The 27,167-nt window shown below is 41.7% G+C and overlaps 1 protein-coding gene across 5 annotated transcripts in view; it reads right to left on the bottom strand.

Annotated features, from left to right (window-relative positions):
- The window catches only part of robo3 (roundabout, axon guidance receptor, homolog 3 (Drosophila)), a 217,562-nt gene that overhangs the window by 97,337 nt on the left and 93,058 nt on the right, over positions 1 to 27,167 (bottom strand). For all 5 annotated transcript variants that reach the window (XM_033644045.2, XM_033644077.2, XM_033644061.2 and 2 more), the window contains exon 2: positions 10,948 to 11,274. In XM_033644045.2, the coding sequence (XP_033499936.1) occupies positions 10,948 to 11,274 (327 nt within the window). The remainder of the gene's footprint in view (positions 1 to 10,947; positions 11,275 to 27,167) is intronic.

Below are 27,167 nucleotides of genomic sequence, written 5' to 3'. Positions count from 1 at the left end.
TAGCTGAACAGATAATATCAGCTCATGCAAAGTAGGCTAACGGCTAATGCTGCTCATTCAGAACAGGTTTAAGGATTACGAAACAGTTTTCAGTTTAGGAAAATAGGAAGAGTCTAAAGGGGAAAGGCTTTATTTCTACATTAATACATAAATCCTTGCCGCTATGTGATCCAGGATATGTTGACCTTATTTCTTGGTATACTGTGTTTTTTTTTATTTTCTGTTACTGTTCTATGTTGTTTTTCTCCAACTTTGATTAATATGCTGCTTCCTGTCTTGACCAGGACTCTCTTGTAAAGGAGATTTTAAATCACAATGACACTTTTTCTTGTTAATTACTTTTGAAATAAAATAAATACAAACCTTCCCTATCCAGTCTGTATGTGTTTTGTGGACTTGGAGAAAGCCTACTACCGTGTCCCTCGCACAGACCTGCGGGGGATACTGCAGGAATACTGGACACTGGGGTCGTTGATACAAGCTATCCGGTCCCTGTATAACCAAAGTGAGAGCTGTGTCTGCATACTGGGCATAAAGTTAAACACTTTCTCAGTGGGTATTGGCCTCCGCCAGGGTTGTCCCTTGTCACTGATTCTGTTTGTGATTTTCATGGACAGGATCTGAAGGAGCCAGCTGGGGGGAGGAAAGGGTCCGCTTTGGGGACCTCAGAATTGCATCTCTGCTTTTGGCAGATTATATGGTACTGTTGGCTCGTATCACACCATGACCTCCAGCATGCACTGGGTCAGTTGAAGCGGTTGGGGTAAGAGTCAGCACCTTCAAGTCTGAGGCTATGGTTCCCTAGCTGGAAACCAGTGGATTGCCCCCTCTGGGTTGGGAGAGAGCTCAAGTATCTTGGTTCTTGTTGACGAGTGAGGGTAAGATGAATAGGCGGTTTGGCTCTGTGTCTGCAGTGATGGGGGCGCTGCATTGGACCGTCTGGAAAGCTGGAAAGTGTTGCTGGAGAGAGGATTGTCTGGGGCTGGGCGATATGACAACTATGTACGATATATCGACCTATTATCAAGCAAGATATAGACTTAGATAATATTGCTTATATTAATATAGGGTCGGGTTGCATTACATAACAGTGCTCTTTGGCAAAGCCATGCTGGTGTGCATCTCTCCTCTCTCACACTCTGCGCACAGCTCTGCCCCACCCACTAACATATTCTCCAGGAACAGTGAGAGAGACACAGAGCTGCTACTCTGTTTAATCTGTCTTTTAATTAGCCTACAGTGCAACATCGCTCTATATGTTGCACGTGCTACACTAAACCAGTCAGTGAGATGAATAAAAAGACCGCAGCAGCACCCGGGAGACAGAGCTGCTTGGTTGTTTCAGGTGAGCATTTGTTTGCTAGTTTGTGAGGTGGATTATAGCGCATCACTGTTTTTCTTGGTAGTTGTAGTTTATTGTGTGACACTGAGACAGTGCCTGGATGCAGGCAAGAGATGGGTTTAAAAAATGCAGTGACAGCACAGTTATTTTATATACAAGATGTACATATTGCGGATCAAGTGTCTCTTGCTCCCTCCCTCCATTGGCCTCTCTGTTGATGCTATGTGCATATATAAGATTAATAGCCTAAATAAATGAAGTATTTTCATCATTTTCCAAAACTAGATTAATTTGGAAGACCAAGGAAAATGACTTTTTTACTCCCTCAACAAAGATATCTAATTGTTTCAGACAACATGGATTTAGGCCTACTTGATATTTTTATACTCATGTTACGGTTTTGTGGCCTGAGCTGCAAACTTTAAATGTCTGCATCTTCAGTGCTATGCACAAAATGTTAATGTACAGCCCTTCTATTTATTTTATGTCATTTCTCATTGACATGTTGTGCAGCTGTATATTTTCAAACAGGGAAAAAAATCCCTGTCTTTGAATTTTATGTTGATCACAGTCTGTTTTTATAAATGTGCTCGTGGCATCTCAAATGCAGTCTGACTTGCAACTGAACATGTAGCCCATTTCTTAGAAAATACCCAGATCAGACCTGCCAACCTTGAAGAAAGGTTATGAGTACCACCTTACCCGACACTCGCATAGACTAAAACCAGCAAAATGCGAGATCAAGTGATATGCGTACTTTAGAGCATCAAATCGTACCAGTGTACTTTGATGTCAAAATGCGTGCCTGATACGCAAAATGCGTACAGGTTGGCAGGTCTGCCAGATATCATATGTATCGCCATTCAGCCTGACAGTATCAAGATATGAATTTTTGTCCGTATCACCCAGCCCTACAGTTGTCTGGAGTACTTTGCTCAGTCTACTGCCCCCGCAATCCCCATGTAAGTTGATGAAAATGGATGGATGGATGGATGGATGGACAGACGGACGGACGGATAGATGGGCGGATGGATGGATGGATGGATGGATGGATGGATGGATGGATGGATGGGACATTTTTCCAGCCACAATAAAAATCATTTAAACCATGGCATGGGGCGTTAGAGCAGCACAGACCTCACTTAAACTCCTGTGATTGATAATGCTAACAGGTGTCTACAGAAACAGACAGCAGGTCAGTGCTCACTTAGTTGTAGCCTGCAGGTACACGTACAGATCAGTGTGACTGCACTCCACTGTGTATGACAGCATGCACCATGGAGCTCCAATCACAACCCATATGGCTCCAGACCACTGAGGTTAATAACAAGGACAGAGGGCAGCTCCAGGAGAGCAGGGACAGCAGAGGGAGCAGGGCAGAGGGGAGCGGGTTGGGGGAGTGGAGGTTTACTTTATCTCTTCTATCAAAGCCTACCAACCTACACTTCTCCCTACTGTAACTCCTTCCTAACACCACCTCCCACCTAAATCCTTTTCCCATTCCCAAATCCCTAAACCCTGAAATCCATTTTTCTGCACAGGGGTCTCAGTGATCAAAAACAGTATGACAGGTGTGTGTGTGTGTGTGTGTGTGTGAGACAGAAAGAGAAAGGAGGATCCAAGTGGTGACAGTGCTGTTCAGCTGTTGCTCCCACACTGGTGTCTAGGATTACTACGGGTGAGAAAGTTGGCCCAGACTACCGCTACAAAGACTTAAGGATGTACACACCCACACACACACACACACAAGAACAAATTCACACAAAAGCAGAGGAAAACGGGAGTTTCATCTCATCTTCACCTGTTTATTCCCCAAATTCCACATGGCAGCTGCCATCGTTAACACTGAAGGCTTGATCTCCAAACAACCTTTTTTTTTAAAAAAAAAAAAAAGAAGGTGGTAAACCCCCCAAACCCCTGGAGGTTACCCCAGTCAGCTTTATTTGAAATGCTTCTGACTCCACCCTCAGCGCCTTCAAAAGAGCACCTCTTCCCCTCCCCTGTTAGTGTGAATATTCATGAGCCATAAAGCCAGGTGGTAGAGACGTAGCAGGCATAATAAAAACGTCAGAGGTATAAAACACTCAAAGAAACAGCCGCCAGGAGCTTGGGCAAGTCACTCTGAATGTCAAATCCCCACCCAGGGGTGTCTGGCCCGTTAGGTCTATTGTGCTTGACTGACTTTTATGCATCTGACACGAATTGGCCTCTGCTCCTGGCACATAACATTTTCAGGATCAAAGAATCTCATTTAATGCGTGAAATCGTATAGGACTGAGGTGCAAAACACACATTTTGGAAGGAAATATTCAGTAACATGGTACAGGATCTGTTCTTAATGCAAGATAATGGAATGTACCGTTTGAAAAAGGATTTTTAAAGCTTAGTGCTGGGTGACAGCCACACTTACAGCACATATGTGAATTTAGGTAACTCATCAAACTGTGCGTTGCTTCGTTTGATCCTGCATCTGTGACACATCTTTTGTAGCTCTTTAAGACAGAGTGCTGTGCAAAGACATCGAGGCAATGTTTGTTTAAAAAATGCACAACTACTTCAACCGCCAGCTATATCATATCTACGGTTAAGCGCCACCTACTGAAGCGCAAAAAAGACCCTCATAGTTCATGCATCAAACATCCATTTATCAAACATGTCATTAATGATAACTGGAAACTGTTACTGATGTAACTGAGCAGAACCTTTCCTAATGAGTTATTGAGTACCTAATTGTCAGTATGAATGCTTGCAAAGGAAAAATGGTCTGCACATACCTCTAGTGGGAGAACTGTCATGCCAGTAGCAAAAACTAGCCATGTCACTGTTAATCATCTGTGCTATAGAAAGGCACTGTGATCTTGTGACGTAAGGCAAGTTTTAGAAAACATTGGAGTGTCTCCCTGAAGATGTGCTTGTGTCAGACTGGAATTTGTTGTCATAAGAGAGGAGAGGTCTTTATGACATTGGTCGGTTTGCTATCTTAAGTATATCTAGGCTTGTTGGAGAAGTATTTCACCCATGAAAGGACAGTCTTTTAACAAAACTAGGCTGTCTATGCAGTAGAAAGATGCCAATACTTTAAAAATTGGTGCTACATGATCAGTGAAAACAGAGGAAAAGGGCTCTGGCATTCACTTTTGCTTAAGAGGCAGAAAACCTACAACTACCAGAACGCACTGTGCCGCACTGGACCAATAAATACTCCTGCTGATAGGTGACGTAATATTAAGTGTTCAGCTGACACAAAAGCAGCCAGCTAGTAACAAAGGACCTCTTATTACAATTTAACAATAAGCTAAAACATGTTTCTGAAAACATTTTAGGCAAGAAATAATCATCATCACCTGTGGAGTGCCACTTGGTTCTACTTGGGTTCAGTCCTCTGCTCAAACATGACATAACTTTGGAGCCATCAAATTATTTCCAAATACTATGAGTTTATGCACATCTGTGTTGGCTTGTAGTGAAGTCCGCTGGTCAAGTCAAAATGACTGCAGGCGACGTCTCTGCCAAGCTTTCTGTTTTGGTGTCGGAAGGGTCTCTGCTGCTGCTCGCTGTATGTGCTTATGCCCCCCACGCACACACGCGTTCTCATTGACTGAAAATTGGCACTGGTTATTTACAGTATTGTGGCATAATTCTTATGAATACAGTCCACCTGATGCTTGTTTTTTGTTTTTGCTTTTTTTTTCGCTGTTTCATCACTACTACAAATGCAACTGTCCCCAGTATCTCACTATCACTATCCTCATTCATATTTTAAGAAGCTACAAATAAGCCTGAAAAGCTGGAAATCAGAGCCAAAGTACAGAGGGTTGTTGAATAGAGATGATACACCGGCTTATCTAGTTGCATTGGTGTGAACCAACAGGTTTTTAAAACATTGCAGAATGGCACATTGTAAGTAGCTGCGTGTTTCAACTCGTCTCGTCGCCAATTTTGGTAAACTGACTAAATGGGGCGTATCTTTTTGGGAGGAACTTTTTTAATCACACTAGTGCCAAGGTTTAGGAATAGCTATGTTTGTCAGTCCAACATTATGTAGACTTTAATGTTACAACAGCTATTTAATTAATTGCCCAGCAGATGAATCCTAATATGGTAATCCCTTGACACTTTATAAAGCACCCCCAACAAGTCAAAGTTTCCCATTGACCCAACTGTTCAATCCTGACGAGGTACAGAACCTGTGTTCACACTCTGATGACAACAGCTATTCCAGTGAAGGGTGTGAGACATATGAGTCTAATTTTACTTCAGGGGTTGTGTGAAATACTTTTATGACATTCTTTTTCACTATTAGAATACAGTGTGATGGACTGAATTTAAGCTGACTCCAGCAGATGTTCTCTGTCGGTGAGGAATCTGCAAACATTTTACAGCCACCTTTAAGCCTGCACAGGGTGTTTGATCTTCAAAAGATAGATTTCGGCTGGGGTATCACTTTAAAGCTGAAATCTATAACTTTGTGCACTCTCAAACTACAGCTAAGATGATGGACTGTCTAGTGTTACATTTGTTTGACCTCTAAGAACTCATTTATCAACTGCTGCTTCAGTTCTACATGAGAAAATGTCTAGACAAGCTGTCTGTAGTGAAAGCTCCACTTCAAAAAGATCTGTGCTCTTGGGCCCTTTGGTACATGCACAAAGAGATTATCATATGAAACACAACAAAACAAACAAGTTCCAGACAAACTCTTGAGTCAGGTATTTTTGTCAGCGCTTGCAAAATTCTGCCAGTTCATCCATTGTACAGCTCAGTCGCCTCCATTGCCTCTCAGCCTGCGGCAGATGGACTGTGAAGGGTTAAACCTCCTGAACCTTCTACCCTTCCCACTGTGTTGGCTTCCACCCTGATACCAAATATACACACCAACACACAATGCAGCTCCCTCTCAGTTTGCCCCCAGTGCTTCCAAGTCACAGGCTGGGGAGTAAAGTGACACCATGCCACAAAGTGCCATCTTGCGCCTTCTCTGGTGCCACGCCGAGCCTCCTGGCAGCCCCAGGCGAGCTTATGCGCCTGTGGCCTTATCTCCAACCCCATTGGTGCCATGCAGAGGGGGCTGGCAGGAGCTGGCACTGGCTTGGCTTTGGCACTGGCCACTGTTTGTTCTATATAACCTCTCTCCCTCACTCTCTGGAGGCAATACTCCAAAAGTGTGTTTGTGGGTTTGTGTGGTTGTGCAGGCAGACAAACACATAAGAAGACACAAGTAAAACACACACTTGCAGTTTTCCCTATACTACTGTTTCTCAGAACAACTGCTGTACGCCAAGTTGTGTCCCTGCGCATGTGTCTGTTTGTAGACAGCTGCAGAGAATGTCACCTCCCAATGGACCACAGCATTAAGAGAGAAAGCAACAGAGAGCTTGATGTAGAGACAAACAGATGAACTGATCAGCTGCGTGGCCTCACAGAATGAGAGGTTCAGAATACACACCAAACACTTTCGACTGCAAATGTGATGCTCCGCAACATCATACAGCCTTGTTGAGTTCTTAAGGCCCGGACACACCAAACTGACAAAGAAAATTAGAGCAGGGCCGATTGCTGTGTCGCCTCATATTGCCTTTGTCTCTGCCAAAAAGTGGCACTTAAACACACTGCAGGAACTATAGCCAACAACCAACTAGCACAGGCGTTCTGCGCCTGCGTGAGAGGAAACAACTCTCTGTAGCAGCAGGCGTTCGTTGTCTTTATTTTTCATTCAAAAATGGAAACTGGCAGGACAGATTCAAGATGCTAGTTAGCCAGTTAGCACATTAACAATGCTTAGAGAACAAATGATATTTACCACGCCCTAACGAACAATTAAGAATTACAAACCATTTCTGCCATAGAGCTCAATGACTAAAGCAGTTATTTTACCTAATATAAGAAGATTATTTTCAACTCACACCCTCTTGACTTTAGTCATGTGTTTGCTTTCCTCACGTCGTTTCGTTTCTCACGCGCTGAACTAAACTGTCAATCAGAGTGATTTCTCTTACCGCTGGGCTTCGCTAGCTCCACCACAAATTCAACACACTGAAGTGGCTGAAAAGCCACTAACAATATCCAACTTGCTTGAGTGGTGCAGGACACACTGCAAAAACTAGGAGTGACGGACACTCACTGACGGCCCAACATTGATCAACAGCCGACTGTCAGCCTGGTGGACCTGGGCCCAGACCCATTTCTTATTATTACCCCCTTGCTATCATTTTCGAGTGACACCTTAACCCTCAGAACAAAGTGACAAGGGGTAGTGGTTGAAATCTTCAGCCACTACCCCTTGTAACATGAAATCAGACAACTCTTCAAGACCCTGATACGTCATCAGTTGTTGTTCATGCTGGTGTTCACGTAAACAGACATGAGTGTTGCCAGACACTGCAAATATCAATCAATCAATCAATTTTATTTATAAAGCCCAATATCACAAATCACAATTTGCCTCAGAGGGCTTCACAGCATACGACATCCCTCTGTCCTTTGGACCCTCACAGCGGATATGCCATCATCTTCTGTGGGGATTTCTCTTATTTGGGCTATAGGCAGCCTTTGCAGTTGTCAGGATGCTCGCAATTTATTTAAAACTTCCCGCTATCAATCGATCAAACAAGTCATCAAATAAAACAGAACACTGCTTCATTACCAGGCCACTGGTGTGCTCTGTAGGCTAACATTAGCAGCTCATGCTCCTATTCTGCAAGTCTGTACTGATTAGAGGAGCACTAACAAGTGCAACAATTTCATCGCTGGACTTAAATTAAATTTCAGGCACCATATGCCATCAAAGGGGAAATGCAACATGTAGGTAGGTTAAAATGAGGGACTGTCATGCACAAATCAGCAATAACAATGTAATGCTAGCTAGCTAGCTAGCTACCGAAACATCGGCATACTAGCAATTTCTTTTGATATGCTTTTTATAAAGAAAAGGAACATAATACATTGAAACAGCATTCTACTTCATGTCTCTATCTGCTGGCGGGCCATCACTATAAGAGCATGCATGCATAATATGATGTTAATTCTACTAGAGAAGAGATTTGATGATTACTAAAATAAGGTGGGGGAAAAAAGAGGATATATCAATACTGGTATCAGTTATCAGCCAAATAAGTTGTTCTCGGATATCGCCAAAAAATCCAATATGCATCCCTAATACTAACGATAATTAATACAATAATCATGTGTCTTTGGTTTTGAGAGAGCACTATCCTTATGTCATTAACCTCAAAAAAGCAAAGACAATTTTGAAACTCAAAAGCAGAGCTCAAAACTAGCACAGTGCACAGAAACAGTGGAGGAACACATTAGAGATTATTCATGGGGAGTAAGAACATTCTAGCATCTGTCACTACTCTACTCCTTTGCTCTTTTTCATAACCAGTTCAGCATAAAGTGATTCACAACACCTCCACCTACTTTACCTGCTGGGTTTCAATATACAGCTTATATCACAAACATCCTGCAGCTTCTGATGCTGATACCTAAACAGAGCAATAGCAAGGTGAAAGGTAGTTCTTCATGCTGCTTTTAGGAAAGGTGACGGGCACACCACACAGATCCCAGCTGTTTATAAAGGATAGAGGATGATTCATGAGCTGTATTTCTGTGGAGGCACGCAGGGGAAATTCAGCCTGATTATTAAGTTAGGGGCTGGAGCCTTTCAGGAAAATATGATGCCTGGCCTTAAGGTGTTTGAGGCTAGAGTTTCACAGGTTTTTACTGGGAATGGAGTTTGTTTTACCGCTTTCAGCTGGTTTGTGTTAACGCGGTGAGAAATTCCTGGGATGGTTTCTGTTTTAAAGGGTCGATGATGAGGATGGAGTGGCTGGAGTGAAGGGATTAGAGGAAATGTTTAAATCTACTGTAACACTGACATAACAAAACCTAAATGTAGCAACAAAAAAGTCCTCTATGTACTGTATTTTGCTTCATATAAACTGCCTACATTTCTTTAAATTACTTTCTGCTGCTGTCAAAAAAAAGTTATACTAGTGATATTCTAACACTAAAGGTAATGGTGATTAGATTTAATTGGCCCTATCTGCATTTCATTAAAGTGCCACTGATCACAAGCAGCCTTGTTGTGGAGAGTAAAAAAAAACGAGGTGTCTGTTGAAAAACCATCTGACAGGAGTTTGTTGTATTTTAAGGAACTAACATCTGCTAGAGAGAAGCTGCCAACCAACAGTGGCCTCTCCTCCTCTCCCTGCAAGAGGTTTTTTTTTTTTTTTAGCTTTCCTGTCTAGTGGCGACAACTGTTATCTCTGTGCAGGAGCTAGCTGTCATCCATCTACATTAACAGGCCTGGTCGCAGAGGCCTGGTCACAACACGACAGAGGCCAGGCTCTCCGGAGCAGGAGAAGATATGATGCGATGCTGGAGGCCGGGGAGGAGGGATGAGGGTGAGGGGGGGTAGAGATCTGACACCAAGGTCAGGGGTGGTGTCTTAAGTTAACTCAGCCGAGTGATGGTGATGATAAGAGAGCAGAGAGTCCTTTGAGGCTGCCTCTACATTCCTCTGCTGTTATAGCATGGCTAACGTTACCTGTGAAATCTATCTGTGATTTAATTTGTTTCTTATTACTGGAGCTACACAATCCATGACATGATGTTTGACACCTGATATGTGGACAAGCACAAAGCTATCACAGCTATCTTTCCTTGCCTATACACAGACTTGTGTTGCACTTACACAGTATGTTCCTTTTGGTTTGTGATGTTCTCTGCAACTCTAAATTTCTTCCAAAACAGTCATGTGTATTTCAGTCTACCTCCATAAACTTTAATGGGCATTATTAGAAGTGTAAATTGAGTCATCAGCATGAAAATGGGAATCCCCAAACACCCCTTGCCCCTACCACTACACCTCCATTTTATGTATTCACTTCTAGGGGTAGTGTGTCCTGATTCTTCTCAGGTCCGAGGGGTGGTGCAAAGCGTTGGGGCCACATGACCCTCCAAACTGAGGTTTTTCCACTTCAAACCAAATGTTCAAAAGAAACCAAAAGAAATCACTGGAAAGTTGGCTGCACAGGCAACCAAAGACCCATGAATGTATTTTCTCAGTTAATTAAGGTTTAAAAATTACATCGGCCATTGTTTTATCTTAGTTTGACGTCGTTTCAATGTATTGTGGTCCTTTTCATGCTAACAGGCAAAACAAAAAAATAGTATGCCAATGTTTCAGTAGCAAGCTAGCTCACATTACATTGTTATTGCTGATTTGTGCATGGCAGTCCCAGATTTATGGTATTATCATATTTATATGATAATACTATTATTGCCCTAGTCCTGTCTGCTTACGTAAACACCATCAACAACTACTGATGACATATCAGGGTCATGAAAGGTTGTTGAGGGGTAGGAGTAAAAACAAGAAATGGAATTGGGCCTTAGTATCATTGTAGAGTCACATATAATACTGTATGTCCTTTACATCCATCTCCCATGTGTTAGCCCTGCATTAGTACATAACAGCATTCATTTTCTGTCTTTTGGCTGCATCGCACCCACAAACACACACACACACACACACACACACACACACACACACACACACATCTGAGCACTCAAGTCTTAACAGCTAAAAATCAAAGACTTACTTGCCACCTCCAGCGAAGCATTACGACTGACTGCCTCGCCCAGGTAGTTGCGTGCCACGCACACATAGATGCCTTCGTCAGGTTTGCTCCGCCTCCCGTGTACAATTCGCAGGAAAAAGAGGGAGCCACTGGGTAAGAGCATACGGTGGGATCGAGGGTCCTCTCGATCTGTCTCCACACGCTCCCCATCTTTGTACCATTCCACCATCGGAGTCGGTCGACCTTCTGCCTTACAGTTGAGAGTGGCTGGCTCACCCTTGGACACGATCAGATCAGACGGGTGTTCTACGATCCGGGGAGGCGCATCCTCTAACCTGGGTCGGGATCCTGGACATAAGTAGACAACAAGGGGAAGAGAAAGGGTTAAGATTTAGATTTTAGACTATCAGTGTTCAGACAATAGACAATAAATAGAAAAGAAAGGCACAGAAGTAACAGTCTGTGTTGCTGAGAGTTGTTAAGGGTATTTAAAGAGCACGAGTGAAAACATGGTACACTTAGATTGTTCACAGACTCAGGATCTAAAGAGCGTGGTTGCAACAGTGTAGGAAGAGTAAGGACTATAATAAACACAGAACATAAAAATCTGCAGCTTTTTTTACATTCACGCCACTGCACACAAGAGGCAAGCGGGCGGCACAACTTCTAAAAGCACACTCAGCTGCCATCTCTCCAAACCTCTCGAGCTTGGCGTGTGAACGGCTGCAGAAAAACACACAGTTTTATCACAGACAACATGGCTGTGTGAAGCGAGCATGTAATGTAATTGCTCAACGCTTACATTGAAAATATAAATCAAGAGGACGTGTGAAATTACATGCTCTAAATTCTGCATCTATCAAGCCAAAACAAAATTCTCCGGCAGTGGAGGGGAAACAGGAGAGAAGTAAACATGGCAGAGCTGTGTTAATCATAAGCTCATGGGAAAGAAGGCTGACTGAACTACAGAAATATTCAAAAATATACAACCAACCCCAATATATATATCCCATATGATTTCCAAGTGAAAATACTTAAGACATTTGAACTGGTGTTTTCTACTTAATTGAATAATTTGCAAAGCTCTGCAAGGTGTAAGTTTCTATAAATGACTTAATATAAATGTATAGTGTTTCTGATCAGCGGTTATGCAGTCTGCAGACTCTATAACTTTCTTCTGAAAGTCTGATTGAAAGAAATAAATTAAGACAGAGACAGAAGCAGACAGAGGCGAGGTAATTCCCACAGGTTTTTTTTGCAAGCTTTTGAAATTGCTTTTTTTCTCCTCTATCTTTCCTCTTCCTCCTTCGATTTGAATGACAGCATGTTGGCGGTACAATTATGTATGAAAAGCAATAACACAAACTCAAGCACCATGAGGCACAAGTGAAATTTTCCCCTGGAGAGCATATGAAAGAATGACAGAAAGAAAGAACAGGAGGTGCATCTCGCCAGTTTTTTCTGAATAACCAGGTTTTGTTCCAGTGATGATTGTTGCAGCATGCATGACTTTGCAATGGGGGAATTCTGTGCTGCTTTTAAACTAAACCCATTTTTCACTGTCACAGTATTGCACGCTTTAGCCATGCCATAAAGTGGCATATTATGCAACTTTGTGTTTTCAGAACATTCACAGCAGGAGATTGGCGGGAGTGGCTATGCATATAACAGGAAGACAAAAAACACAAATTACATTTGTCCAGCGTTTCAGAGTTTTGTTGCTCCTGCATCACACAGAGGTCTGTTTCACTTGTGTTTTGTTTCGCTACTTTGATGCTGTTCTTGGGGAATAAGTCATTGCTTAGTTGAAGTATAAACAAGTTTTGTTTAAATAGAAATTAAACATAACTCGAGGTGATTTTGTATTGCTGTAGGGTTTTAGTTTGTGAACAAAGAACGGTGAAAGAAAGAAAAAAAGAAGATGGAGCCACAACTGATGCAGCAGAGACAGACGCACAAGTTCAAACCTTCAAGAGGTGATCAAAATAGCAGCCTGTTTCCTGTGTTCTTCCTCTCCTACAGTATGGAAAGATAGCTGAGAATGTGCCCACAGCTCTGGTATATACTATTTGAAACACTGTAATACGAAAAAGGGATGTAATGGTTCTTCCCACAGGTGCATGAATGAGGAGTTCAAAGGTTCAGACTCTCCTGATAACACCTGATAAGAAAAGCAGTCAAAATTCCTGCCCTCAAAGTGACAAATCCTCTAGAAGGTTTTGGGCGGATTAAGAACTCAGCTAAAGTTCCTGTCGCTGATGGGGATATAGAGTAACATCTAATGGCCCTGCTCTCAATGCAATTACATTCACAAAGATGGAAAAAAGGAAGTTCTGAAAACGAGGAAATGGTATTGAGGCTTTGAAGTCTAGCTAGAATCAAATTGCAGCTGGGTTTATGTCTGACATCTACTTCCAAGCACACACCAGAATGAGATCAGATATACCTTTTAGGGTTATATTTCACTGCCATTAATGGAAGAAAAAAAAACATACCTGCAAATTTCTTTCTTTGCCTCTTTATTTCTTAGACTGGAACACTATATTGTCTTGCGTTTATAGGCTGTATGTGTTGAATAGCAGTTATGTCATACCAACTTGAGGAAAAACAGCTGAAGTGTTTCAAAAGCAGTGGGCTACATATGTTTAATCAAATCTTAAAACCTTCTGAAATAGGTTTGATTAGGAACTGAGTTTAAATTAAAGTGTCCAATGTACATTGTGTTCACTATGGATTCACCAACTAAGGCTCGGTATAGTTTATAAAGTTATGATACCAGTACCAAGATCAGTACCCCTAAAGTGATACCAACACCTATAGAACACTTCATTCGATACCCATACTATGAATGGGAGCATTCGATTTCACCACATCATAGACTGTATGGGTTGTAGCTGCTATGGTAGTTGGCCAATCACACATTGCATAAAATCAGAGAACACTTGAGGTAATTGGCTGTCAGCAGAACTACACATACAGTCATGTTTTTCTAGATCTGGGCCCAAAAAGGGTTGAATGCAGGTATCAATTGACTGAAGCAGTTTTGTTACTATTTGGTACTAGGTTATTTAGGTTGATACCTTAAAAATATCAAGTACTGATACACTGCTCTATCACCAACTATTTATTTCTGGTAACCATACCAAATTTCCTGACTATTACAGATGTATACTATTTCACAACACATTCTCACTCCAACTTCGTCACATATCAAGGTTTGGTCATGGACTTTCGATGTCAAGATATGTGATGCAAAGTTCCCTGGGTGCATTGGTTGTTGATGTTCTGGGACACCGTGTGAACCTCTGCCTGTTACATGCATTGTCTGATTTCAAAACACACTTCCATTTTCACAGGAAATGTAGAGTTTCTTTCAAAATAAACACACTACATCAGTACAACACCGTGAAATGATGGGGGTTTTTTCTTGCCTGTAAGCCAGCATCAGAGGTAGTAACAGCACCAAAATAGTGTCTGTATAAACAGGACAGTCAGCAGAACAGGATTGCAAGTGGTACAGGTGTGACATCTCGACAACATGTTAAGTGTCCCACCTACCACGGGATATTTAAAAAGTAGCTCTTGGCAGTTAAGAGCTAACTCAAAAAGAAGAACAGCAGCCGAAAATGTCCAAAAATTGGAAAAACTATGAGGTCTGGGAGCTCCTTACCCTTCAAGCAGAGGATGAGATCAGCCGCCATATAAAAGAGGTGGTAAATGATTGTTATGGCCAAGTTTATGCCATTGTTATTGTTCATGAAGCACTGTCGATGCATATGTTATATGTCACACTAGAGGCTGTCGCTGTTGTGTTACATGTCATGCCCGTCATGCTTCTTTTGCTTCAGCAATGCCAGCATGCTGTCTAAAATCACACCCTGGAGCGGCATGATACCACTCTTGTTTGATTTTGTGTAAAAAAATGCAAAGGTGGCATAAAGAAGAGACTTTGTAGCAGCTTTATAGCACCATATCTGTGAAAAAAGGACTTTTGAGTGTCATTTTGTGATTCTTGTGTGTGACTTGGCTGCTCTAACAGTGCAATTATCCTTTGGGATTAAGCACTGTTTATATGAATTCAATGACAAAAACTATCAGGATGCAAAACAAATCATCGCTATGCTGGACAGCTGCCACTGGTTATATTAAGTAGTCATGTTGATGGTGCTTGAGTCTTCACTACTGTACATGAACTGCTTATCAGGAGTCTTCTGGCATTCTCCCATAGTTAGGCCTGTCACGATAACTACTTTTATTCGATGACATAGTCTAATTAATAATTGTGATAAACAATATTATTATCATTTAAACATTTTTATGCCACTGATTGAAAATATTGCAACATAACAGTGCAAGTACATCCTTCCAAAGATCAGTGAACTATTTATTCAACCAGAAAGAATACAAAAATAAGTCGAAGCATAGTATTTTTCTGTTCTTTCAGCCTTATAATGACTGGGAAAGTCCTCCTGTTTATCAGGCATCATGTACCATATGGACATGACATGACCTCAATCATTTTTGCTGACCTTGATAAGTCGATAAAGTAACTATTGTGACAGGCCTACCCGTAGTGCCATTTTTGGAAGTTATCTGTGCTCTCCCTAATACACTTTTTTGCGAAGGCAGCAATCATGTGGAATAAAAACCAACAAGAGTCATTATTTTGCTAACTGCCTCTCCTCCCTCAAGCTCTCTGAGCAGCAGAGTTTGACCATTCATCTCTTAGCTTTAAGGCAGCATATGTATCATTGCTGGACTGAGTTTGTCTGATGGGGGGGATGGTGGGTGTGTTGGGGGGGGTCTGTGGGAAGAGCTCAGCAGGGCAGAGGCTTTAAGAGCTGACTCATAAATTTTGCAGTCCAAGCTGGTTGGAACAAGCCATGTGGAAATGTAAAGGGAAGGCTTTTAAAGAGGACAAGACCACCGTGTTGACTGAGCAAAATATCGTCAAGAGAACGTCCAAGTGACAAGTACTGAAGAGCAGCTCTTAAAGATGATATGCCTATCATCCAAGGAAATTGAGACTTGATGGAACAATCTCTCAACTACTGTCTTCTACAAATAGAAAAACACTGGCAACTTACTCTGGGATGTTACATAGACGGACAGTTTAACTTGGGAAGACGGATAAAAGTAACTGTGAATGCATCCAAGATGATTTTCTTAAGATGATGAGAGGATGATGATGTAGCTGCAGGCTGTACATTACTACACCGTAGTAATGTGACCGTACAACTGTTCGGATCTGCATGTTGATAGAGACTGACTGTGCTGCAACACAACTTTAGGACATTTGAATTTTTGACCAGCATATTCCCCAGCGACGCAGCTCACACTGTGTGTAAACGTATGTAACAGATAAGGGCGAGGCTGGAGAAGATGAACTCAAATTGGGTTAAATGGACAGCTGGAGTCCGGAGAGGATGACTGGTTGTCTCTAGAAGGCTGTCTAATAGGAAAGTCCGGACCCTCTAAGGACCTATTAGCTCAAGCCGGTGGTGTACTACAGCAGGATGGCAGCAGCTCTCAAAGCTACATGTGAGCTAATGAAACCACAGGGATGCTGTAAGAGTACAGCCTGTGAGAGTGTTTGACAAGAATTGTGCGTGGAAAAAAGATGACTTACTGTCTAAATTCCCAAGCCAAAAGAGAGGTGAAGCACACTTGAAGGATTTATGTGTGATTTCCCTTGTAGATCTGAGAGCTGTCAGTCATCAGTGGTAGCCAAAATGTTTTTATATCTTGCCTTTAGAGGCACAAAGTGTAATTTTTGACAATGGAAATTTACAGACGGGTGACAAATTAGAGCTACAGATGGTAACCTTTCTGAAGACGACTTTTTATCATATTTGCTAAAACTGCCACAACATCTTCAATCAATCAATCAATCAATCAATCAATCAATCAATCAACCAATCAACCAATCAATCAATCAATGTTCCTGAGATATCATGTTCAAAAGAATGACACAGGCAAGGTTGCAGTGGCCTTGACCTTTGATCTATGACCATCAAAATTGAATCATTTCATTGTTGAGTCCCAGTGGACATTGCAAAATTAGTGCAAAATCTGAAGAAATTCCCCCAACAAGGAAAATTGTGTTCATGAGAATTGGACACACATACGGATGGACGGACAAGCCAAAGACATAATGCCTCCAGCCATCGCCAGTTGCTGAGGCATAAAAATCATGTCCCTTCCCCTCCTCCTATTGCCTCTAATGGCATTTGCTAGAAACCACCGCAGCTCACAGAAAACAACCAGCCAGAGTCTTTAATGTAGCTGTCAATTAAGCCAATCACTGCTCGTGAACTGTGATTAAACTGTCAACCTACGCAGCGATGATCAAATAGGAATCAAGTTTGTGTTACTGCATTGCCTATTTCTCACTTCAAATTGTTTTAGAAACATATTTTAGTGACTGTTTAGCTGTAAAATGAGAAAGATTGTGACCCGGCCAACATGTTGGAAGTCCCCAATACAATGAATGTTTTGATAAATATGAAATTAATGTGAATCATATGTTTTTGCAAAGCACTATGATTGGCAGTTACCAAATCTCAGCCCAAATAAACACCTTTGGGAGACCCATTGACATCAATGGCAAACAACTGGCCCTTGCTTCAGTTGAAAATGTAAGCTGCAGACCTATCTTAATACAACGTAGCTGAATTTCTCTTGCAGTGTAATTATATGGCTGGTTAATCCAGCAGAGAAAAACAGAGCACTGCTTTTTCTTTAATTAACTCAGCAACTACCTGACGTGTCCAAACTGACAGACTTTAAATCAAAAAAGGCTCACGTGGTGCATTTGTATAAAGATTATATTCAAACACCAAGACAAATGCACACACAGAGTGAATTACTGTCAAACTACTTTAAAGTTATTTTAACTGGAGAAATGGGAGGAGGAGAGAATAAGAGACTGAGAGGGTGACAGAAAAATAGTGAAAGAGACAAAAGTGCACAAAAACAAATGAGAAAAACTGGACCCAAACAGCCACGGGGAGCACAAACTCCTGCTGCAATGTCCTTTCTATAATGGAGGATGGCAAAGTGCTGAGGCAGAACTTTTTCTCATCTAGTACAAGAACAAGTGGCTCAGTGTGTCCTGCTGATATAAATCAAAAACAGAGGACCACTGCCAAAGATCTTCAGTGGATCCCCCTCCTCCCTTCCCCCTCTGCCAACTCCCCAGCTTTATTTCACTACAAACACAAGTGGGCTTTCATCACTAAGCAGATTTACTTCCTCTAAGAAGGCAAAAACATCAGAACAACAACCAGCAACTCACACATATCGCTCCAGTAGTCTTGACTTGCACTGAAATGCTGCTTGCATGGGGGAGATGCTTTATTTGTATGTGGGGGGGTTGGACTGTAAAGACCAACTTAAAAATGTCTAGCAGAGAAATCTCAAAAAAACTTTTCTCTATTTTAATACCAAATTAGAAGAGCATTAAATGCTACTGTGACTGACAATGTGATGATAATGTAGCGTCTTCCGACATGGAAATAATTCCACTCCAATTATCCAAAAATAATCCCCTGCCAAGAAGTCACAGGTCAAATGAGTGACTGTCAACTTGTTTCCAGCATGTGATTAGAGATGTGCTCACTATGCTGCTGTCGACTAAAGGCCCTGACAGTTAATCACTGTAAAAGGAAAACTGAGGCTAAAAGAAAAAGAAAACAATTTAAGAAAAAGTTGTAGGTAGATGGAGATTATTTTCTTGTGCAGATCTCCTGATGTGAAATATAGAAAGCTGTGAAAAGTTCATCTCAACATAATTTTACTTGACAAGCTATTCGCTTTAGGTGACAGGCTGTTAAACCATTTTCTGCACTTCAACAGCTTTGTATGTAAATATGCTCATCCCCCTGTATCTCTCCCAAACTGCATTTCACAGACACTATTTTCCAAACACAGATGGTATAACGCTGAGATGACGGTCTGACTCATACAATAAAGCCACAGAGGCTGATCATTTTGTCTGATACAACTAGAATTACCGCTTTACAGTTGTATGCCTCCATGCAGTCATCAAGTTTCTCTTACAGTTAACATCCATGTCTGTGAAAACATGGATGCTTCACACACATCTTGCCCCCAGCAGCACAGACAATCTATACAATCAGCCCAGTTTCAAGGAGGGCACCCAAGATTAGTGTCACCATTTCAGTGTCTGACCAAATGTCGCCTCTTCTGCTCCTCAGTTATGACGTTGACAAATGGCCAGAAAGGTTTTTTGCAGAACATATTGATGTCACAGTAAAGCTGACCTTTGACCTTGGACCATCAAATTTCAATCAGTTTATTCTTGAGTCGAAGTGGACATTGGCGCCAAATTTGAGGAAATTCTCTCAAGGCCTTCTTGGGATATTGAGTACATGAGAATAAGATAACCACAAGGTCACAATGACCTTGACCTTTGACCAGCAAAATCTAATCAGTTCATTGTAGAGTCCAAGTGAAAAAAAATCTCTCAAGGCCTTCTTGAGATACAGTATTCTGTTCACGACAATAAGGTGGACGCAAGGTCACAGTGACTTTGACCTTTGACAACCAAAATCTGCTCAATTCATCTTTGAGTCAAAGTGGACGTTTGTGCCAAATTTAAAGGGACGGACAACCTGAAAACATAATGCCTCTGGCCACAGCTATAGCTGGCGCAGAGACATAAAAACGACTCAAGCTTGAGGCTGACAAAAATCTTCACGCCTACTTACCACTCTACCTACCCACCCCTAAGCCACCCCTCCCAGCTCATAGAAGGTGTATGTGTCATCACACACAGGATCAAAAATATTCTGTTTACTACGGCCCTGCAGGGAAAAGGACATAAAACATGGATGGCACTTCATTCAGCCCCATCAAGTCTTCCACCCAGACAGGGTGAGAAATGCCTTTCATTTTGGCATGAAGGACTTGAAAATAAATCAGAACACTGCAGTATATCAAAACCCTGCACTCCTTATCACTCTGTGGTGAGTTGTGGTATAAAGAAAGATTAAACCATGCTCTGGCTTAGCAACTAAAATTAAGGCTAAGCTGAGCTAACCCTCGCCCTTCACTCAAGATAACCACCCTCCCCTCCCTGTTCTACTTAAAAAAGACATTGCTGTTAATGGCCAAGAAAAGTCTTTTTAAGCTGAACTTCCAGTAGCCTACAATAAAATGACCTTCCACTGGTGAACAGAAGGGGCTTTATAATCTTTAAAGAGGGAACAGAGGAGAGAGGTGAAGGGCAAAACATGACGATCACAGACAATTCAACAACTTTCCTTTTCCCATCGCTCCCTCATCTGCAATTCTTTTTAGAGGGCTGGCTTCCCTCTCACAGAACTTGTTGTTTTACAGCTTTGTTACCTCCTCCTTCACCTCTCCATTTTTTCACCAAAGCCACAGGAATTGATTTGCAAATGAGCATTCAAAGTTAAATTGGCAGCAGTGAGGAAGGCAGGCTGGAGTGCTTTCTCTGTAGCCTCCTAGTCTTTGACCCTGTGGGGACAACAAAATGAGGCACTTGCATGAGAATACAATGTGCCAGCCATGAAGAGACAACCCCTCTTAATTGAGCCTGTGTTGATGCTAAGCGTCTAAATGGGCAGGGTCAACTTTGCGAAAGGAAATTGGGTGTTTTTATCATGTCCCTCTTGGGGCCGTGAACAGATTCATGAGGAGGGGCTAAAGCTACTCTTTTTTGCTCTTCCTTCAGAAGAGGGGATTGTGGAAATTGTGAGCAAAAAGATCCAAACTCCCGCGGCAGTTCCACAAAATGCCCTTTCCACTAACAACTCTGTTTCATGCTCCCTCTGAGTATGGCCTCTTATGCTGGCGAAGCAGCTGAAATGAGTTTGGCTTGATGTTTGGGCAAGTTGACAAGGCAGAAGCAGCTTGCTGTAGATAGAGAGCAAATAGTGGCATTTTTTCTGGTCCAACAGGAACAGACAGTTGAGCCTAAAGGACCATTTTTACACAAAAAGTTACTCATAGTAAAACATGGCTGAAAGGCATGGGAGTTGATTAAGCTTTGATTAAGTTCCAAATACAACCCCCCCCCCCCCCCCCCCCGCCCCCTCTTTTACATGGACATTTCAGCTGTTTACTTTGACTTTGAAATGCACTTTCCTCAAGTTTCTGCAGCACATTCTGGTATAACATCAGATATCAACATCAATAATGCGGAGGATGGTTCGTCAAAACTATTCTCATATTTAAACACACTGAATAGAGGAGCATTCGTAAAAAAGCAGTCCAGAGGACTTAAATATAACCAGTCCAGCATTCTTCAAGTTATCACAAATCCTGCCAAGAGATGTCAGTTTGAGTTCTAGTAGCCTGCCAGTAACAAGCATCGATTTTCTCCACTGATTCCACTGAGGGGGTTTTTGGATTACGCTCTGAAAGAACAGCAGAACAGTAACTGTATGTGGCGACTAGACTTTCACTATTCACTCCATTTTGCTCTAAGTGTTCTATGTGATGAGAGCAAGAGGAGACAAGAGGAAGAAGAGGAGAAAATACTGGAACGAGGGAAGTAAGAATAGACTGGCTGTAGTGATGCTTGACAAGAGAACAACAAAGCAAAAACACTAAGATGGAAAACTATTGAATCCTAGTTACTTGACAGGATTTCTTATTACATATTATCGGTCCATTAAGGTCCTGCACCAATGGCAATAGTTGACTGTTGTTGGCTGTTTTTTGGCCGATGAAGCATGCTGAATCAGCGGAAGAGCCAATGGAGCCCATTGGTGAGAGAAATCACTCCAAGAATCACGAGAAGAGAAACCAAAGTGAGGAAAGGGACGATTACAAAAAAAAGAGGATGTGAGATCAAAACAACCATGTCACATTAGCTAATTTTTCTTCGTGTTCTTTTGTCATTGAGCTCTTTAGTAGAAACAGTTCATAACTTCATACCTTCCTGACATTTCACAATGTTATACAATATATGACAGTATTTGTGCAAAAAAAATCAAACAAACAAAAACAATGGCTAATGTGACTAATAAACTGCTTTTGTAGCTGGAAAAGTCGTCTTCAGATAAAGTTATCTGTGGCAATACTACCAAACAGGGGCAGAGGCATTTTTCTTTTTTACTAGTCCTGTAACGTTATTCCCACCACTCGCAGTCGCCATCTTTCTCTGCTCAGTTACCTGGTGAATGCTGTGCACTACAATACATCTCCTTATTACAGCATCTCCATATCAGTTTAACAGAAAGAGGAACATCTGTATTTTTGATGGTGTTGAAAATCATATCAGGAACACCCTAGTATACCATAATACCTTGATACCGCCCAAGCCTACTAACTAGCATCTTAATCCCATCCAGTGTTCCATTTTCTGATTTTTAATAACGAACCTTCGCCTGCTGGTAAGAAGAGTTATTTCCTCCCAAACAGTGGCAGAATTTACATGCTGTTGGCTGTAGTCTTTGTGATGTATTCAAGTACAACTTTTTTCGCTAAGACACAGGCAACATAAGGCAACGCAACAGTCGGCCTTCGTTGCAAATTGTTCTCTGACGTCGGCTCTGTGTCAGTGCCCTTAGGGGGGAAATCCTCAAGGGGCCCCAGGACAGGCACACCACTGGTTGCGGGTGGCCTAACACAGCTGCAGGGAAATGCCATTGGTTTCCTGTCCCACAGCAGCATATTTCAAGATTAGCTCCTATTAGATGTTGACCACTCGCACACACATACAGTCAGACTGGCTGCTATCAGCCCCTTTCCGTCTAACCACATAGATCACACAAGTCACTGGAAGGGAGGAAAGGGTCCAGACAGGGACTTCCTGAGTCGATAACTCTAAGGAAAAACAAGTGTGATACCATGAAAAATAAACATATTATTATTTTTTGCATTAACCCATAGCCATGAAAGTTGCTAACCTGTGTCTGAGTCTACAAAAGGCAGAGTAACACCTAGTCTGATTTGGAGTTTTAGCTATTTTTTTTAAAATAATCTACATGAGGAGACATAATTTGGGCGTCAGGGTTAAACAGGGAAGTATGATGGGAGCAAGAACGAACGATTAAGCTTACTGACATGCTGCTCTGTCCTTTTTCTAGTTAGACCAATCACTACAGTGTGCTTGTACTGAATGTAAAGTTTCATTGAACATGATGACACGCTGCTGGCACTGTAAGAAGACTAGACTATCATGCAATTATATACATGAGCCAAAATCACAAATGAAACACTTAGAATGTGTCACTGTAGAAAGGAACGATCCCTTATTTATAAGTGGGATAACATTACCATGACAGAAATAAGTGAATGAATGCCCCCTTCACACATGAGACTCGGAGAAACACTGGTTCTGAGGTATAATTAAGACATGAGTTGAGAAACTGATGGAAGTTTAAGAAGAGCGAGAGATGGATTCAAATCCAGCCACCTTTCACTTCTCTGAATGCTACAAATGCTTCTGATTTCTGCAGTAAGTTGCACTTAAGAGATAAAAAGTAGAGGAGGCACTCTAATTGCCTCGTCACCCAAGTCACATTTCTTTAATAAGCATTTCCCTTCAGGATGTCATGCATAGCTGTCAATCATCAAACTGCTGCTACAGAGAACAAATAGCCAGAGACACTCTGCCTCCCATCCCAGAGTCACTTTTTGTGTATCAACACTCCCATCACAAAGTAACAGGTACCCAGCGACTGTCACTTCTCAAAAAGAGCTGTCTCAGTCAGTTCCAAAACCAGCCATTAAATAATCGACAGCGGCTGTCAAAATCCCTCCACTGCAGCATCACCTTGATACACCGGTGCTGAAAATGATCCATTATCAGTTGGCTCTTTCCCACACCAAGCTTTCAAGTGGCACAAATATATCCAACCCATCGACAAAGTCACGGCGGTGACAGCTGCAGCTATACCCCTGGGCTTTCCTTTTGACTCTGCCACAGAGTTTGGTCAGGCTTCAAACTGTCACAAAAGTCTGTGGACAATAAAAACTGGTAAACATGGAGATCTGACCAACTGTCTTGCCAGCCAAACTTGATGAAAACCATGTGCTCTTGTTAGACGATTGGTCAGACAGTAAAGACACAAAAGTGCGGGCTGTTAGAGTTGTGTAAGAACAATGCAAAACAACACAGTTGCTCAGCTATGCCAATTTAATTCCTCTGCAAATTAAACATTTAAAGGCAAAGGGTGTAGTTTTCACTAAGGATGGGCAAACATGCTCCACATTTCAAAAATTATATTCGTCCCCAGGTTCGGTTTGATTCATCCACTGAAATAGTGTCCTTTTGCTGTCCAACTGCCAAAATCCAGATAGAAGAGGATCTGAGCTGATCAAAATGTTTAAATGCTCATTTGAATTACCCTCAGTATTTAACAAGTTATAACTGAGCTTTATAAGCAGTAGCAATTGACTTCTAAATGGTTTCGCCCCGGATTTTGAGTCTCAGCAACCCTGTCTCCCAGAAATTCCGATTGTATATTTTTAACAAATTACATTTATAATTACATTTTGGTGACGTTATGTTGGTGGATTATGTTCAGAGACATTTCCTTGGGTTAATGAAACACCATATTTATGTTTTATGGGGTTGGCTGTGGCTCAGGAGGTACATGTGCGGGTCTATTAATCGGAAGGTTGGTGATTGGATTCCTGGAAAACCATAAAGTATACATACTGAAGTGTCCTTGGTCAAGATACTTAACCCCAAACTGGTGTTTGACTGTGGTTTTGAATGTTTATCACTTCTAATGAACAGGCGGCACCTTCTATGGCCACCAGTGTGTGAATGGGTGAATGGTGTTTGAGTTGTAAAGTGCTTTGAGGATTCGTAGGGAGATGGTTGGGGTACATGGTGGACATGATAATGGTTGTTAGGTTTGGGCAACAAAAGCATTTTGGTTAAGGTTAGGGGAAGATTAAAATTAGACGTTTATAAAATGTATGGTACCTTGCAGCATGCCTCATGATGTTAACAGAAACTGTAATCCACTCTGCATTACATTTCTTTTAAAAATATATTTGCTTTTTCAAATTAGTTTTATATGAACGTTTCTTGGAAAAAGGGCTGAACTGAGGCAACATACAAGCTCTACCTTGTTGGTGGAGGTTGTTGGGGCTGGAGCCTGTGAGATCGACTGCAGGCGCTCAGGGCTGATAAAGTCCCCCAACCCCTCTGCATTTTGAGGTTAAAAAATCATAGAGCTGTTTTAATTTGCAGAAGATTTTTTCTTTGCATAATGACTTCAAAGATTCTTTGTGGACACTGAAAATGGGAATTTGAATGAATGTATAACATAATAGCATTACTAAATATATTTTTAATCATTTAATCATGCGTTATTATTTGCTAGATGGCATATACATATATAGATGAAGAATATAACATTTATATTACTTACACATTTGGTGTTTTGATTGTTTTTAATGTACCTTGACTTCAATACAAATACATCCTCATATAATGTGAATATATGATGTAATAGAATGTAAATGGTGTGTGCGTAGGTCAGCTCCCTTGTATGATTTTATCTGTGTTGTGACACACACATTTTCCCGTACATTGACACCATATCTCTCTCCTACACACACATATGCACATGAAAGAAGGCCTCTTTGAAGACATTTTGGATGTGTCCCATATTTGTGGGCAAAGAGAATGCAGGGAAGGAAGACGCCTCTCTGGAGATGAAGTTGGCAGATTGTCGCAGTCAGTGTTTGATGGGGACGTTTTGACACGGCGTGCGAATTCATGCACATCACTCTTTTTTTCAGTCACTTTAATCCTTCGCCAGAGACAGGAAGGAAAACTTCTCCACCTGGAGAGCAAAACGATTTTGTTTTTCATACTGTGCATGAAACACAAAATGACACCTATGTCACCTGTATTGTCCAATTAGTAGCTGTATTATCCCCCACTGTTATGCAGTGCAATAGCCTCATCAAAGCCCTGTGCTCTATGACTGACACCTTATTATAGTCAGATGGCAGTGGCCCCTGGTTTGCCTCACTCCATGTCTATTTCAGTATTATGAGCAGCAATATAGAGGTCAGACCTCCTAAAACCACTGGAACTAATGCTGGGGGCCATCCATCTGTCTACAGCCTGAGGTGGGGAGCTCAGGCGGTATTGTGTTAGGCACCTCAGGCGGTCGCACTTGAGCCCTTTAAGGAGAGGGAGTAGCTGACTTGTCCTGTCAGCACCCGCTGCTAAAAAGAGTTCCTGTTCAGTTTCTTCCCTTTCCTTTGATGCCCAATGCAGAAGTCTCTGGTGTCCCATCATGTGTTTATTTTGGCCCTCAGTGGTAGGAATGTACAGGGTAGATATTAAGCATTGCCATTAAGAGAGGGAGTGCAACCCTGCGGTTACATTTGGAAAAAAGAAGTGACTGGGCGTGCTCTTTTTTCTTTGCTTTTTTTTTCATTCGTTACAGTCAAATGGGCAAATAACTTGTTAATAATGCATCACGAGCCGTCGTCAAGCTGTTGTGTAATGAATATTTGGGACGGTGAAATTTTATTATCATGGGTATACATAATGAGTGGCTGCTCAGTGACAAGCATACCCAAGTACAGCTCAACTCCCAAGCTTTTTGATTACTCATTTCTTATTTCTAAATTTAGCAAGCCAGGAGCTGTGTTTGAAAAAAAAACGCCGGAAATAGGCAACTAAGCTTCAAACATCAATTTCAGCGTGTGGTTAACGCCGCTGATTCTCTGATGACAGGAAGAGGATGTTTAGTTCCTTGCCCTACCTTTTCAGTGAGCGTAAATGAGGATTCACTTGTACCTCAACGATTTTCACAAGATATAGCTCATTTCTCATGTATATTACCAAAGCTTGCTGAGCTATTGACAGGCTAATTGATGTGTAAAGAACAGATGGGCAGGCAGGTGGGGGAGGAGGTAGGTACACTGAGTGTGTGAGTGTGTATTAGTCCTCAAAAATGACTACAAAGCTTTCTCTGTCTCCTTTTTTCTCTGCAGAAGAAAAGTAGACATGTTGTCAATAAGCCAACTGCAAAAACCTGAGCTACTGGATGTTGTCTTGCTGTGCTGTTATGACTCATCCACAGTTATATTGTAACAAGCCAGTCACATTAACAATGTGGTAATGACAACAAGACTGAGACTGTTAAGTGCCACTATCAATAGCATAAAAGGTACGCTTGTAAAATAACAAACTGGATCTGGGTTAACCTTTTGTAAAGACTCCAACTGATGACCTGAGCAGTAAGATCAACTGTGCAATATGTAAT

This window comes from Epinephelus lanceolatus, chromosome 11 (assembly GCF_041903045.1).
Source record: "Epinephelus lanceolatus isolate andai-2023 chromosome 11, ASM4190304v1, whole genome shotgun sequence".
Classification (NCBI taxonomy): domain Eukaryota; kingdom Metazoa; phylum Chordata; class Actinopteri; order Perciformes; family Serranidae; genus Epinephelus; species Epinephelus lanceolatus.
The sequence above is the reverse complement of the archived record's forward strand: the minus strand, read 5'-3'. Positions and strand labels throughout refer to the sequence as shown.